General features: G+C 38.9%; 1 protein-coding gene across 3 annotated transcripts in view; it reads right to left on the bottom strand.

The window, feature by feature from the left end:
* Nucleotides 1–14,831, bottom strand: part of RUNDC3B (RUN domain containing 3B) — a 39,604-nt gene that overhangs the window by 5,522 nt on the left and 19,251 nt on the right. For 2 of the 3 annotated variants that reach the window (XM_077304189.1, XM_077304188.1), the window contains exons 9-10: nucleotides 6,312–6,458; nucleotides 1,592–1,713 (exon numbers count right to left, since the gene is read on the bottom strand). In XM_077304189.1, the coding sequence (XP_077160304.1) occupies nucleotides 1,592–1,713; nucleotides 6,312–6,458 (269 nt within the window). The remainder of the gene's footprint in view (nucleotides 1–1,591; nucleotides 1,714–6,311; nucleotides 6,459–14,831) is intronic. The other variant, XM_077304190.1, reaches the window with a different exon arrangement.

Below are 14,831 nucleotides of genomic sequence, written 5' to 3'. Positions count from 1 at the left end.
TAAATTAATTTCCCACAAGTCTACATGGTTCTAAAATGTCTTGCAGAACTGGAATCCCAACATTCTGTATTGCAGACCAACAACAACTGAAGGATATTAGAAGCAACATTACTGCATAACAATATGTGTTCTGGTTATTTAATAATTTATAGATCATCCCTCTATGAACAGGCTCGGTGGCCGTGAACATTTTAAAATTCGCTTTAAAATGCAAAAGAACAATGAATACAGTGTAATGCTTCATTTTCCAACTACTTTTTAATTAAAATATACTTGCTAAATACTAGAATGAAATTGAGAGAGAGAGAGACCCTTCATCTAATTTCCCACTGGGCCAATCTGAAGAAGGGCAGACAGGAGATTCTGCAATACCTGGATCCAGTACCTTAGAATAGTGCTTTCATTTGATCTTAGTAGTAGGAAGATATCACAAGCCTGTGAGTCGTCCATTACTAGTGTTATGTAGTGGTGAAATTCCAACCATTAGAGTATTGGATGAGGATCTGTTAAGAATAAGGTTTGAATCCCCATCCTGCCATGGTAACCTTGGGCCAGTCATACACACTCAGACTAACCTATCTTGCAGAGTTATTGTGAGAATAAGCTAGCAGAGATGAGAATGATATAAGCTGTTTTGGGTCCCCACAGAAAGAAAAGTGGAGTATAAAATGAACTAATTCATTGCATTGGATGGATTATGTAAATCCATGTTATGTAGAAATGTGGGGTAAAACCTTTGAAACTTTTTAGCCACTCTAAAACATCAAATGTCTAGAAACAGTAATGATGGATGAGGGCCAATAAACTGCTGCTCAGTCCAAACTAAATTGATGTGCTGTTGGCTCATTGACAAAGCTGCTCTAAGACGGAGGAGTTAATCTGTCCTGGAGAAGGTTTCATTCCTCCTGAAGTAGCAAGTTTGTCATTTGGAGGATGCTGCTGGATCCTGGCCAGCAACTGGAAGTACAAGTCTCCTTTGTGGTGCATAACACCTTCCAGCACTTAGGGCTGATATAATGGCTACAGCTACTGCTTTCCATGATTTTCCTTGGTGGGCATTCAATAAAATTGGTATCATTTGTGTAAAAGTAATAAAATATGGATCTGGAAGATTCTCAGTCTCGAGATTTGTGGAAAAGTTTCTTCACTCTCATAACTGAAAGTGGAGAGGCCAATCCACACCTAGGAGAAAAATTTATGGTATTGACCTGTACTGTTCTGACAGCCAGCGTAGTGGAGTGGTTAAGAGCGATGGACTCCAATCTGAAGAACCGGCTTTGATTCCTGACTCAACATGCAGCCAGCTGAGTGACCTTGGGCTAATAACAGGGCTGTTCTTAGAGCAGTCCTGTTAGAGCTCTCTCAGCCTCACCTTGGAGGTTCTTTGTTGTGGGGAGAGCAAGGGAAGGCAATTGTAAGCCTTGTCAGGTAGTGATAAATTGGGGCATAAAACCCACCCAAATGTTATGCCTTGGATTTTTTGCTATTGGGTTTATGATTTTATTTTATATTGTAAGCTATCTCAAGACAGTCTCTAAAAAGGTGTATATTTTCTAAATAAATAAAATAACTTAGAAGCTAGTGACTTTACCTTCACTATGTAAATTTAATTCATCCTGTTTTCCATCTCCATCTTGGGAATGACTAGGATCCAGAGATGTCTGAGAAAGGCTAACATCTGCAGACAGCTGGTCCAGGCTGTGAAAACTCTTTCTGTAAAACCAATGATGACCAGTTTTATTCAGTGTCTTCAGAGAATATATGATACAAAGGATGTTTATTTAGCATATATTTTTCATCTGTAAGAGAAATTACTAAAAAGATACTCCAGACAAACACCAAGTGCAAAAAAAGTTATTTAAAAGGACATTATGAACGTAGAAGTTCTATTCATATGCATGAGAAACTGCAGACTGTAGGCAACCGTGCAAATCCAGAATAAATTAAGCTTTCAGCACAGCCAAGGATTCAAGGACTTTCCCCCACTGATTCAAAAGTTTTAACATTCAATTAAAATATCCCATGAGGACGAATTCTGATATTTATTGTAGGGATCCTCAACATGGTGCCTGTGGGTGCCATCATACCCACAAACACCTTCCTTGCTGCCCAACAACAACAACAAAATTAAGTGGGTGTCCAGCAACATTTTGGGCTCAGGAGGGGTTTTTGCCCAGCAAAGTTTTTGATTGACACTGCAGATTTTTAAAAGTGCTGCTTTGGCAGCTGCTGCCATCACAATTCAAGGATCTTCACCTTGTTCTGCCGCTGAGTCACAGCTGTCTTAGGGCTACCCCATAGGATTTTCACCACAAGAGACATTCAGAGGTGAGTTGCCATTGCATGCCCCCAGATCACAACCATGATATTCCTTGGAGGTCTCCCATCCAAGTACTAGCTAGGGCTAACCATGCTTAGCTTGAGCGGGATAGTCCCTGCCAGTCCTAGGATCTTTCTTGCGTGGCTGAAAGTAAGCTGCGACAGCATAGGCTTCTCCTCCTATGACAGGCCCTTTATAGCAAAGCCCACCATACTGTGTCAGAATTCCACAGGTGCTCAAAAAAGTTGGGGCTTCATTGTCTATTGTTTGTTTCTTGCAACCTTAATATGTCACTGAAGGTATATGAAAATTATGATTTTTATGAGCACAGTGAGATAGATATGTATGCTGCAATTCTACGGGGTAGGTACTGGGAGCAGAAGGAAGCTTCCTGAAAATCTCACACATTTTTGAAAGCATGTTTGTAACCTGTATAGCTGCAAAGAAACATTTGAAAGGGTGCATGGTGACACTTGCTAAAATCTCAAAGCCAAAAGCAGGAGCTGAGTGAAATTTACAGCACAGGAGGCAAAGTATTAGTGTAAACAGTAAAAGCTTTGGAATTCCTCAAAGTAATTTGAACAAATCTGTATCCTTATGCTAATTGGAAAAGTTAATTTTTCTAAGCACAAAACTATCTTCTTTTCGTGTTCAGTACAAACAGCATGCAGCACAGGGTTAATCAAATGAGTCAGCCTTTATTTCATTTTCAAGTCTATTTCAATTGATAATTCTATGACTTCTAAATGTTTTATACATCTTTTTAAGCAATACGCAGTCTCATTAACCGCCTACAAAAACCCATCTACCTACTGGTATGCATACATGCACACATCATACTGGAAGTTGCACTAATCATTTGGGATAATTACTTGGATCCCTAGAATCTCTTGGCACCCTGAATCTTGGTGGATTACTGCCATTCAACCATACCAACAGGACTCCCCTGTCACCCTTTGTTGACTGGTCCTGCCTTTCCTTCTTTCCACTCTTTATTAGAATTGTGTGTATCCAGATCACACTAGGAAGGGAAAGCCCTCAATAATCCCATCAGCGACTGCAGCAAAAATGTCTATTTCCAAAACTCCTTGTAGAAAGACTAGCTCTGTATATAATGATATCCACAAAGTTTCTAACATGGTGCTGCCATTTAAAATCATTTTGATACAGCCAAGGACATATTAAAAGAAAGCATTTAATAAAAACACAGAACTAGGAAAGTTGCTTAGGGATAAATATCCACATGCAGTGAAGGGGTGAGGGAACAAGAAACCATACCAAAAAAAAGGGACAACCTGGAGATAATGAAAAATAAATTGATAAATTATAAGATACACGCAGGGATCATATCAGGACTTGTGTGGGTCATCTCATTTTCCCCATCCTTTCTATTTTCCTTCCCTGAAAGTACCCATAGCCTTTTCCTGATTCTTTCTCACCTTCCTACCCACCAACCAACAGACTTGCTGCGTATGCGGATCTGCTGAGGACTGAGCTTGAGATCCAAAGCAGGATCCAAGCAGACACATAAACGACCAATCAATGCTAATCTGGCAAATTGCATACATGGGTGGGGAGACCTATTGTCTGCTTTGTGTATGTAAATTGGGGATTTCTGAAGGGTTTCTCAGTTTTCTTGTCTCCTGCTACAACTACTGAGATCACCAATAAAGAGCTGTTTGTTTGCCCAGTAGCCCTGCATTCTTCCTATGAAACCACGTATTTTACAACACCTTTAATCTATTTCCCTTTCTTCAGCTGTATATATAATTGATATCCCACCTTTCTCCAAAATGGAAACTCAAATCAGCTGACATGCAAGTCAGGTAATAGCAAGTCACTTGGTGATTGCTGCCATGTCAGGCCCCAGTGAGCCCTCTTTCAAATATCAAACAGCCCTGCAAAGGTCCCTGCCCTCTCTGTCTGCCTTTCATTGAAAAACACAGGCTTGAAGGCTAGCAACAGTAGAAATTACTTAAAAACAACAATGACAGCATACATTTCTTAAAGTTACATGTGCCGTTTCTATTATTTGGCGGGATTATTCCACCCACCCAACTTGAGACTTCTCAGGTTTGTAAAAAGATCAGTCTTGTCTGTCTGTGGTCTGGGGCCATGTTCAGAATTAGATGTGTTGATAATGTAGCTTTTAAGAGATTACATTAAAAATAGTAAGATATCGTAAAATAATTTTACTATAAGCAGCATTATACAGGAAAACAATTTCCTCAAATGTACTGCCTCCCCTTCTCCCTGCTGCCAATGTCAGATAACCAAACCATGGCTAAAATCATAACATGTTGCTGCACAAGATTGCGGATTCTGCAGGCATTCACTAACAGAAGACCAAATATAATGATTAATTGTAGATTCTTACTTATCCTTTGAAACTAATCAAAATGCATCTGGAGAGCCCACATTTTCAAAATGATAAGTATATCTGAATTTCAAAGTAAAAAACATAAATGTTTTGACTTTAATAGATTGCAACTGCAGCTCAAAGGTATTAACTCAAAGCTAGCCTTTCTATAATTTTATAAATACCCCTTTCATTGCCAAAATTTGCAGCTAAAGGCTTCTGTCTAATAAGTCATCATTCCAAACTTAAGAACAAAGCTTGAGTCTAGTGGTACCTTTAAGATCAGCAAAGTTTTATTCAAGATATAACCTTTTATGTGCGAGTATACTTTATCAAACCTTGCTCTGCTGCTTCCCACCTGAAATCCATATTCCAAACTTAAGTCACTGCTCAGATAATTGGGCTAAAAGTTTGTTTTCAAAATATGAAGTGGAATCTTAGAGCCAGTTGTGAAATACCTTACATGTGCTGACGTTACTTTGAAAGGTAACAATCAGTTTGTCCTTAAGATGGGCACACTGCCTTAAACACATAGTTCCTTTCTCCATTCAAACTTGCATGTGTGCACCATTCCCTCCTCAAGCACAGTGGGATAATGAAATGCTTCTGCAGCAAGCGATGGTCTGTCATTTTGCCTGAATAAGCAGCTATGGTTTATTTTCTGCCCTCCAAATCACTGTGATCGGAATCATATGACAACCCATGGTTTGCCACATAAGAGATGCAAGGAAGAAGCTTTAGAACTTTAGAAGCTTTAGAACTGTAAGAACATTGCATGACAATGAGAAATGTGTAAAAGATCATGTACCTCCTATCTCCTTATTCCCTCCATCATGATAGTGTTACACTCGACCATTGGTCACTTTTTAAGAGTAGGGTAGCCTTTAGAATCATTCTTAAAAATAGTTAATATGCCCTAAACCAGGGGTAGTCACAACCTGTGGTCCTCCAGATGTTCATGGACTACAATTCCCATGAATCCCTGACAGCAAAAGCTGGCAGGGGCTCGTGGGAATTGTAGTCCATGGACATCTGGAGGACCACAGGTTGACTACCTAAACTGTGTTTAACAATGATCAAACATGACGCCAAGCTATGGTAGAAGAGAGCAAAGGAGGAGAAATTGGATTTGAGAGAAAGGTATGGAATCCCTAACCTTTTGCTTGTTTTGCAAACACCAGAACATGTAAATATCACATGCATGTATGAGTTACTTACTGAAAGTAGCTATAGCAATTTCTCCAAGGCTTCCTTCACTTGGATATCTGACCTATTCTACCCAGTTTTTAATAGAACCCCATCTCAAACTCATTAAAGGATTATGCTGTAATGCAAAATTATTTTCACTTTTGAGTGGACAATAGAACGGTGTTCTTTGCAAGATTTACTATGAAAGTAAATGAGGTACTTTTATCATACAAAAAGTGCTATTTAATAAAGGCTTTTATTACTTTTATGCAGATATGTTTTAAGGATGTTAGAAAATTTAATACAAGCAGTTCTAAAATATATAATATTTAGTTATCTATGAATTCCCCCACAAAATCCCTTAATGTTTTGATCAACAATACGGAGGGAAGGAAAATGAGATTCCTGTAATTTTAGGAGCACTGCACAAATATGTCAACTTACTCATCCCATTGCTTATTTTGTTTTCGATAAAGTAGCGTATCCAAGGCAACAGCATTAACATCCAGAGCTCCTGGGGAAGGCCACTGATTGGTGAGATGGGTAGTTAATTCTTGTCTTGATCTTAAATCATTATTCTTTAGCACAGTTCTGTGAACACACAGTGAATTTATGCCATTAGAAGTAACGTCTTAAAATCACAGAAAGTAGGACTGTACTTGGAAGATTTGCAAGCTAACATTCTGTTTTTTTTAAGCATTTTTCCCCTAGAAGAGACTTTTCAATCAGAATTTAAATACTTAAGAATAAGACTAAGAGTCAAATTGAACTACACTGTGAGAACTCTCCATTACCCTACATGACACCAACAGGTCAATTTCAAACAAAGTAGAAATAAAATGAAGGCATTAAATACTTATTTTAGAACAGCTAATATTTATCTAAGTGTCTAATTCGCAAGCCTACACAATTGCAATAGTAGTGTTTTTACAAAAGAGGAAATCATAGTGCTAACTCTACAGCAATCTGATCTGCCTATGCAGGCAGGCACTGGGAAAACCCAGAACAGATTTATTCCAAGCACAAGAGTGGCTTTCTATAGCAGAACAGAAATTACAAAACTGCTTTTGCTGCACTACAACCTACGTAGCAACATTTATTTTTATTTAATTCTGGAAAACTCCAACTAAGCAGAGAATTTAAAATGCAACTTGAAGTCAAGTCTTTTCAACAGCAAAACAAAAACTTCTAATGAATGTACTTATGGCAGTCTTAAATCAGTTTGAGCTCTTATTGCTTTGCTTCAAAAACTACATTATATATCCTTCTTCCAAACAGAATTATAATGTGTTAGTTGCCCTGATCCTGCCTTGGTGGGATGAGTGAGGTAAAAAACTAAGGGATAAACAAACACATAATGCTATATTGAACAATCTACTCCTAAATGGAGGGGAAATACTCACTTCAGTGTGTGCATTTGTGTTCAGGTCTAGAAGAAAGCTCCAAAAGAAAAAAACACACAAAGTAAAAGTCTCAAAACCACTTGCTGCAGATCACCATATCTGTCGGTCAGTGAAATTATAAAGTATTGCTTTTACAACATAAAAGACGTATGCTTCACAATAAAAAAAAGCCTTTCAAATGGAAAAAAAAAAGATTGGGAATGTTTTTAACTTAACTATACAATTATGGGTTGATTACTTACCAGTACTATGAATTCTCCTATTGGGTAATCTCCTTCACATATCCCCTCTCTATGGAGTGAGCTGTCAGCACCTTGACGACCCAAATCTGTTGAAATGTCAAATGTCATGTATGTGAGCCCATGCAATGATGTATGTGGTGTGTTAACTGCCCCTCTAACTACATGTCAGCAAAGTGTCAGAACTTCCACTTTTTAAAAAGCCCAACCCATCAAGGAAATCAGAGATTGAATACGGATTTATGGAGGAGATGACGATAGCAGAATTCTAGTTACTGATATGTAACCTAGCTTTCTGTTGGTCATTGTTTGTATCACACTGGATAGCCCTAGGGGAGACCCAAAACTACCTTCAAGGAACAGAATTTGTTTCGAGATGTTTGTGTCAGAAACATTTTGCCTACATACAGTACAGCTTTGCGTGCTCACTCAATACAGTTAATTTTGAAAAGAGATCCAAAGTATGTAACTTTCATTACACATTTAATTAATAGGTAAGACCAAGGCTCTCTTCTCCAGTCAAGATGGTAAATTCGCTTAAGTACCACTAGGAATTACAGCTGATAGGAATCTTAATTGTGCTTCTCTTCTATATATTTGACCTTTCTGTAGAGATAGCAGAGACTACCCTCATGCCATCTGGCGTCACTGTTTACAGTTTTATTTTAATTTCTACCACAAACATATGTAAAATGAGGACATGCTATGAATCTTATGAAGTAGACTGTAGTCCACAAAATCTATTGCCACAATATGTTTTTGTGTATCCAACAATCTGCGGGCCAAACAAAAAAGAGCCTTCCCTGGTTGCACTGCAGCCTCTAATTATGTTTGTTCCTGGGACCAATGAACCTTCAGAACAGCATAAGGAGCAAAGTGGGAATCTGCAGTGGGAGGGAAGATATTGGTAACAATTGCCACCTCCTCTTTCAAACGCTTAAGTTCTTTCAGTCTTGAACTGTCTGACCAGGTACATGTTGTGAGACATTAAGGTACAGAGTCCTTTATAATTTCACATTTCAGAAGAATCCATAAGAATGGTTTTCACGATTAAAGGACTAGCCAGTTACCCAGAATCAACAGAACCAGTGCCAGAGATGTTCATAACTGAGCTAAAATTTCAAAAATGTTTTTTATGCCCCCACCCTGCTCTTTTCTTGTTCGAAGTAATATATAGTTGGTAAAAGAAAGCAGGAAAATGGTATCCTCACACTAGATATGCCACCAGAAACAGTTATCCATAGCATGGATTGTTTTCACACAGTATTATATCAGATAAATAAATTATTTCATATTCACTGGCCATTATATAAAGCCAAAACAAGTATTACCACACTTTGACCCTCTTCTCTGTATTTGGACAGGACTGATGTACATGTTTCTCCCATCCTCTCAAAAACCCTGTGAGGGTACTTAGACTGAATGACGAGACCACCCAGACAGCATGATGGCAAAAGGGATATATGAATATTATAACTGAAATAAATCCTCTTAATGAATGTCATTAAAATGTATATAGACAGCAGTCCACAAAAAGGCAACGATGTAATATTTAAGCCAAAATACCCAAGCAATTCAAAACAGGGGAAATCATTAATATGACATCCTCCTGCCACAAAATTCTGTTTAAAACTCTTAGGAATGACTAAGCATTGAGAAAAATAAAACAGGGAGCCTTAATTAGCTATAAACCACTGCACATTCACTCTATATACTCACTATTTGCTTAGGGATATTACTTGGGCATTTTTCTCAGTCAGCTAGAACATGGGAGAAATTTACTCAAGCATCTGAGGAATTATACATACAAAGCCTGTGTAGGCTAAGCAAGTACTGAATAAGATTCACAAACAGTCTGGTTGTGCCCCCTCAAATAAAACTTTACATAAGCAAACTTATGCCACCTGCTAACTGACCACCTTAATGCAGATGAGGTGTGAAAATCTGCCTTTAAGGACATAATGCCAGGGAACAAGGTTATGAGCCAAGCATGCACTTTCACAGATGTTCAAATATATGTTCTTTTCTGGTCCCACCTCCCCCATACTAGTGATTTAGAAAAGTGATATTGCCAGGCAGTATTCAAGCAAAAAATACTTTGCCTGCAGGCCTTTACAAGAAAAACAATCTTATTGGGAACAGATGTACATACTTACATTGTAGCTCGTTAATGAAAAATTAAGTAAAACAATGATACTATCAGCAACACCTCCACTAAGCCTACCAACACACTCTGAGCAGCAACAAATAACAGCATAGCAAAAGTTAGAGTGGGGACCACTGGATCTCTAACAGAGAAAATACCCATTCTCAGAGGCGTTAAACAGGATTGTGTACTTGCCGTCCTTCTTATCTTTATCTAAATGATAGTGTTTCTTACTTGTCAGGTTCTGAATGTATAGCCACTTCCTTAGAAACTAAAAAAATATCTATTTTATTATATGCGGATGATATGTCCCTTCTTTCTTTAACAGGTTTAGGATTCAGAAGACTGTTGGATAAGCTAGGTGATTTATGCAGGAAAGAGAGCCAGTTTGATGTAGTGGTTAGGAGTGCTGACTTCTGACATGCCGGGTTCAATTCTGCGCTCCCCCACATGCAACCAGCTGGGTGACCTTGGGCTCGCCACAGCACTGATAAAGCTGTTATGACCAAGCAGTGATATCAGGGCTCTCTCAGCCTCACCCACCTCACAGGGTGTCTGTTGTGGGGAGAGAAAAGGGAAAGCGACTGTAAGCCGCTTTGAGCCTCCTTCGGGTAGGGAAAAGCGACATATAAGAACCAACTCTTCTTAACATTAACTATGATAAAACCAAGGTAGACGTTTTGGGGAGAAAACCACAGAAGTGGAATTTCCATTGAAAAATGCATATCTTTAAATAATTTGGTATAACTTTTCAAGATACCTTAAGTTGTAAAATACAGTTGGATATCATTAGATCATCTTCTAGTAAAAACAATGTGGGCTGTTCTAAAATATTATTTTACTAAAGAAGGTTTTTTTAGTATAACCAGCACTTAAAATGATCTGTAAGGTGATTCCTCATTTATATGGCTTCCTTGTGTGGGGTTGGAACGATAACTTTAATAGAATCCTGGAGACTATTCTAAATAGCTTTTTCCGGAAAATCCTGGTCCTCCCAAAAGGAGTTTGTGCTGCCATGGTTAGGTCAGAATTATGTATGCCCTCCTTAATTAGCCATATTCATCTAGTCTAGTCTAGAAGTAATAAGACACTGGAACAAGCTTAGTCTTCCTAGCAGAGCATTATCTAAACCAGTGGTCCCCAACCAGTGGTCCCCAACCCCCGGTCCGGAGACCGGTACCGGTCCGTGGATCAGTCGGTACCGGGTTGTGGCTCCTCCTTGTCCTCCTCCCTGGCCGCTGCCTCAGGGGCTGCCCTGCCACTCTGCCGCCGGCTCACCTTTGTTGCTCTCCAGCGGCCCCCATGGCTGGGGCTCCCCCTCAGCGTGGCACTGCGTAGCTGCTGCGCAGCAGGAAGTCAAGGGCGCCGGCGGGAAAGCAAGTGGAGCAGGGGCTCAGGTGTCGGTGACCCTCGGCAAAAGACTACTCCCCCCCCCTCCCCAGGGCCTCAGTAAAATTGTCAAGCATTAAATATAACCTTTTCTAAACTGTTTTGTATTCTTTCCAGTTTCAGGAAGAGCTTGACCACTGTGCTCTTCTCAAAAGTCAATATCATTAGCAACTGAGCCTATACTACTGCTTTTTTCCCCCCACAGGGTAGAATGAAAAATTCAATCTTTGACGTTCTTACATGATAGGACATTAGCTGTGAGACTTTTGTGAGTTTTTTTTTAAGAAAAAGTTGACCATTTGTCCCTGACTTATCCACTGACTTTGACTCAATTAAAGCTTAGGGTCCTGTTTTGGACCATTTCAGTCTATTCTCCTTTGCCAATCAGAATAGGGTTCTGGCAGCTGCTTGGCCTACCATGTGTCCCTCGGATCCATGTCTCTCAAAACAAGAGAAAGCTATGGGTACCTCTCTGGGAGATTATCAACTTGTCTCTAATTACAGGGACCTTCATGGAAAGATTAAAGGAGGCCATAGTTAAGCCACTTTTGAAAAGAAAAGAAAAAGAAAAAACAATGTTGGATTAATCTGATCTAGCAACTATTGCCCAGTCTTGTATTTCCTGTTTCTGGGTAAGATGGTTTACCATGCGGTCACAGAACAGCTACAGAATTTCCTGGAAGAAAGGAAAAAGGATGCCATTTCTGTGTCTTCCAACAGAGAAAACATTTTACGTGTATATCTAAATATCACTTACAGAACAGTGACCTGGCTCCCTGCTATTTTGAAGAACTAAAATGTACCATATTGGGTATCGCTACAAGTGTATTTATTAGCATTTTCAAAATGTCATGCATTTTATGTATTTTACAGGGATGTTTTTAGTGATAACAGAGGCATTTGCTGAACTTGATTCTGTTGATTACCAGTTGAGACTGGTACTAGACACAGCATCTAGAAATACATTTAACTCAAGTTAAAAGGTCTGACTTCCAGATAATCATACTTTGGATATGGTTGCAAACGATATTCCGATGCTAAAGAACAATAACAGAACAACAGCACCTAGCAAATTCCTGACAATATATACATTCAGCAGTGCTCCTAGTACTCCAGCGCTACTTTCCATTAATTCTGCCCCTAAGTAGTCAGACTTTAATAAGAATTTTTAAAAGGTTAAACAGTCAGATATATGGATATATACCTGTACCGTAAACAGTCATTCATATTACTTGTATATAGTGCATTTTTTAGCATTAAGTCTTTTTCTTCTTCTTAGCATTAGACCTTGTAAAGGGTGGCCTTATCAAGTAATGACTCATGTAATCACATTTAATTTTACATTCCATCATGTTTTAGAACTCTTAATCACACTGACTCATATCCATATTTCATTTTAAACTCTCAGGCAGAGAGAAAAAGCCAGAACCGATCCAAATGTCATGGCATTTAGTGGTCCACTGCAGAGAACAAAGGGAGAAGCTGGGGGCAGGGAAATAATAAAAATCAGGACATTTTCAGTAAAAGCAGTAGATTTAAACAACCATGCTGTAGTCAAGATTAATGTAGAAAATAGCATTCATGATAATGGCTTCTATTTATTGGCTACACCCCCTCCATCGTTCAATCTGCAGTCGTGAAATGCAGAAGTACCAATAAAGCATTTTGTAAATCACTGACAGCATGCTGCAAGTGTTGCTAAGCATCTGTTTCAATTACATAATGTTCTCTATCTGTATAATTCTCAGGCACATCAAATGCAGTTATTGCTATCCAAAGGAGTTTGACAATGACCATTAACATCAAATATAGCTATTTCCAGCAATTGTTCACTAATTTTTTCCACTCATAGGTTATCTTATGAAGGAAAACCTGCATTTTCAGTGCCTTAGTCCAAAGCACCCAGCCAATTAGTAGGATTGTAACTAATCGAATTTTCTTGTGTGACCAATACATATAACCGCACTAACACATTTGACAGGAGGTTTCAATATGTAGAATATCACATACTAATTTTCAAAAATCAATTTGCCAATACACAGGATAGTTTATCTAACAGAATCTAACCATATTGTTCAATAATGGTCAGAAGTTATCAGCATAGTTTCTTCTGCTTTGAGTTGCCCCTGAGATCCTTACAGCCACATCCTTTTCTTACAAGTAATATACTAAATGCAAGGCAAATATGACAGTGATTTTCTTCAAAATTGCTGTAACATTACACCGTGGTTTGAGGAAAGCTTTCTTTATTCTATATAAAAAGAATGGAGCCTGATCACTTGCTATTTTGTTCTCTGATCTAGTGCTGCATCTGCCTGTGGGGCACTGAGACGCACTTTTTGCTTATACCTTCTGAGCGCAGGTACAGCGGACTAAGCAGGGAAAGAATCAAGGCAATCTGAGATATACAGCAGATTTTGTTTAGATCTAACAAGTAGTCAGTTTCAAGTAGAGGAGAATGTAGAAGGAAAAAATAGGAAAGTATTTCTCATCTTCTCTCACTCATGGCAAACAAGAGACACAAGAGATCTCTCTACATCTCTAAATGTATTTAATAGCAGCCTTGGAGGATCCCAATCAAGATAATGCCATGGGCCAATCGGTGGTGGTCATCCTGTATTTGCACATGGTGTTGCTTGCTTATGCATAAACAAAGTGGAAGGGAAATACCTATTTTTAAAACCCAGATCAGCAAAAGGAAAACTAAGCCAGGTTGAAGGAAACTGCTAAAATGAATCAAAGGTAGATAGGTAATCTTTTGGGAGAGGTTCCTTCAGGGAAGATTCCTACTTTGTAGGCCCACACCCCCAATATTCCAGGAAATAAGACAAATGCTCACTCACAAGTCATCGATGTTTTGCTTCCCTATACCAGCTCTGCTGCCCTGACCTGGATGGCCTAAGCTAGCCTGATCAAATCAGATCTCAGAATCAGTTCTTGGATGGGAGAACTGGTAGTTGGATGGGAGACTACCAAGGAAGCCCAGGCAATGGCAAATCAGCTCGGTTCATCTCTTGCTTTGAAAACTTTACAAAGTCACCACAACTTGGCTGCCACTTTCACATTCCACCATAACTGCTCTGCAAATGCATCAAAATCAGACTCCAGTGGCACTTCTAAGACCAACAAAGATTTATTCCAAGCGTGAGCTTTCAGCACATGATAGTGTTAGTTGCCTAAAAATAGAAAAACTCACCAAATTTATCAGACATTCTTTGGAGACAGATACAGTTCCTAAGAATTTTGTGAAACTGACTGGAGATAGGAAAATTTACCATCAGATACTTCCCACCAAGAAATCAATGGAGAACAAGACTAAAAACAAACAGGTGTTTAAAGAAAGAACTATAAAAACTAAAACACCAAGGGGAAAAAATAAAAAATACCCCTGTGCACTGCCCTTGTAAAGAGTACTCCAGAGGAGAACTCAGCTTACTTGGAGATACAATGTCCAATATGGCACTCCGACAGCAGAATAACCAGACCTAACAAAACCAGCCACCTCATCTGAGGTTCTTACTTGTTTATCTTCCAATGTTATACATGCTATGAAATGTCAACAATACTCTTTCACTTCATATCAGACAAACAGATCAGTTCCTTTGCAAAAGAATAAATGGACAAATCTGACATTAAAAACTGCAACATTCAAAAGCCATTGCAGACCTAAGAGTGGCGGTTCTCAAACAAAGAAACTTCAAAAAAGACTTTACAACATGAGATTGCTGAATTTGATGAACTTGAGTTCATCCACAAGATCAGAACAATAGAACCCCCCCACCCCAAA

Source organism: Paroedura picta, chromosome 11 (genome assembly GCF_049243985.1).
Source record: "Paroedura picta isolate Pp20150507F chromosome 11, Ppicta_v3.0, whole genome shotgun sequence".
Lineage (NCBI taxonomy): Eukaryota > Metazoa > Chordata > Lepidosauria > Squamata > Gekkonidae > Paroedura > Paroedura picta.
Note: the sequence above shows the minus strand (reverse complement) of the source record. Positions and strands in the feature narration are given on the sequence as shown.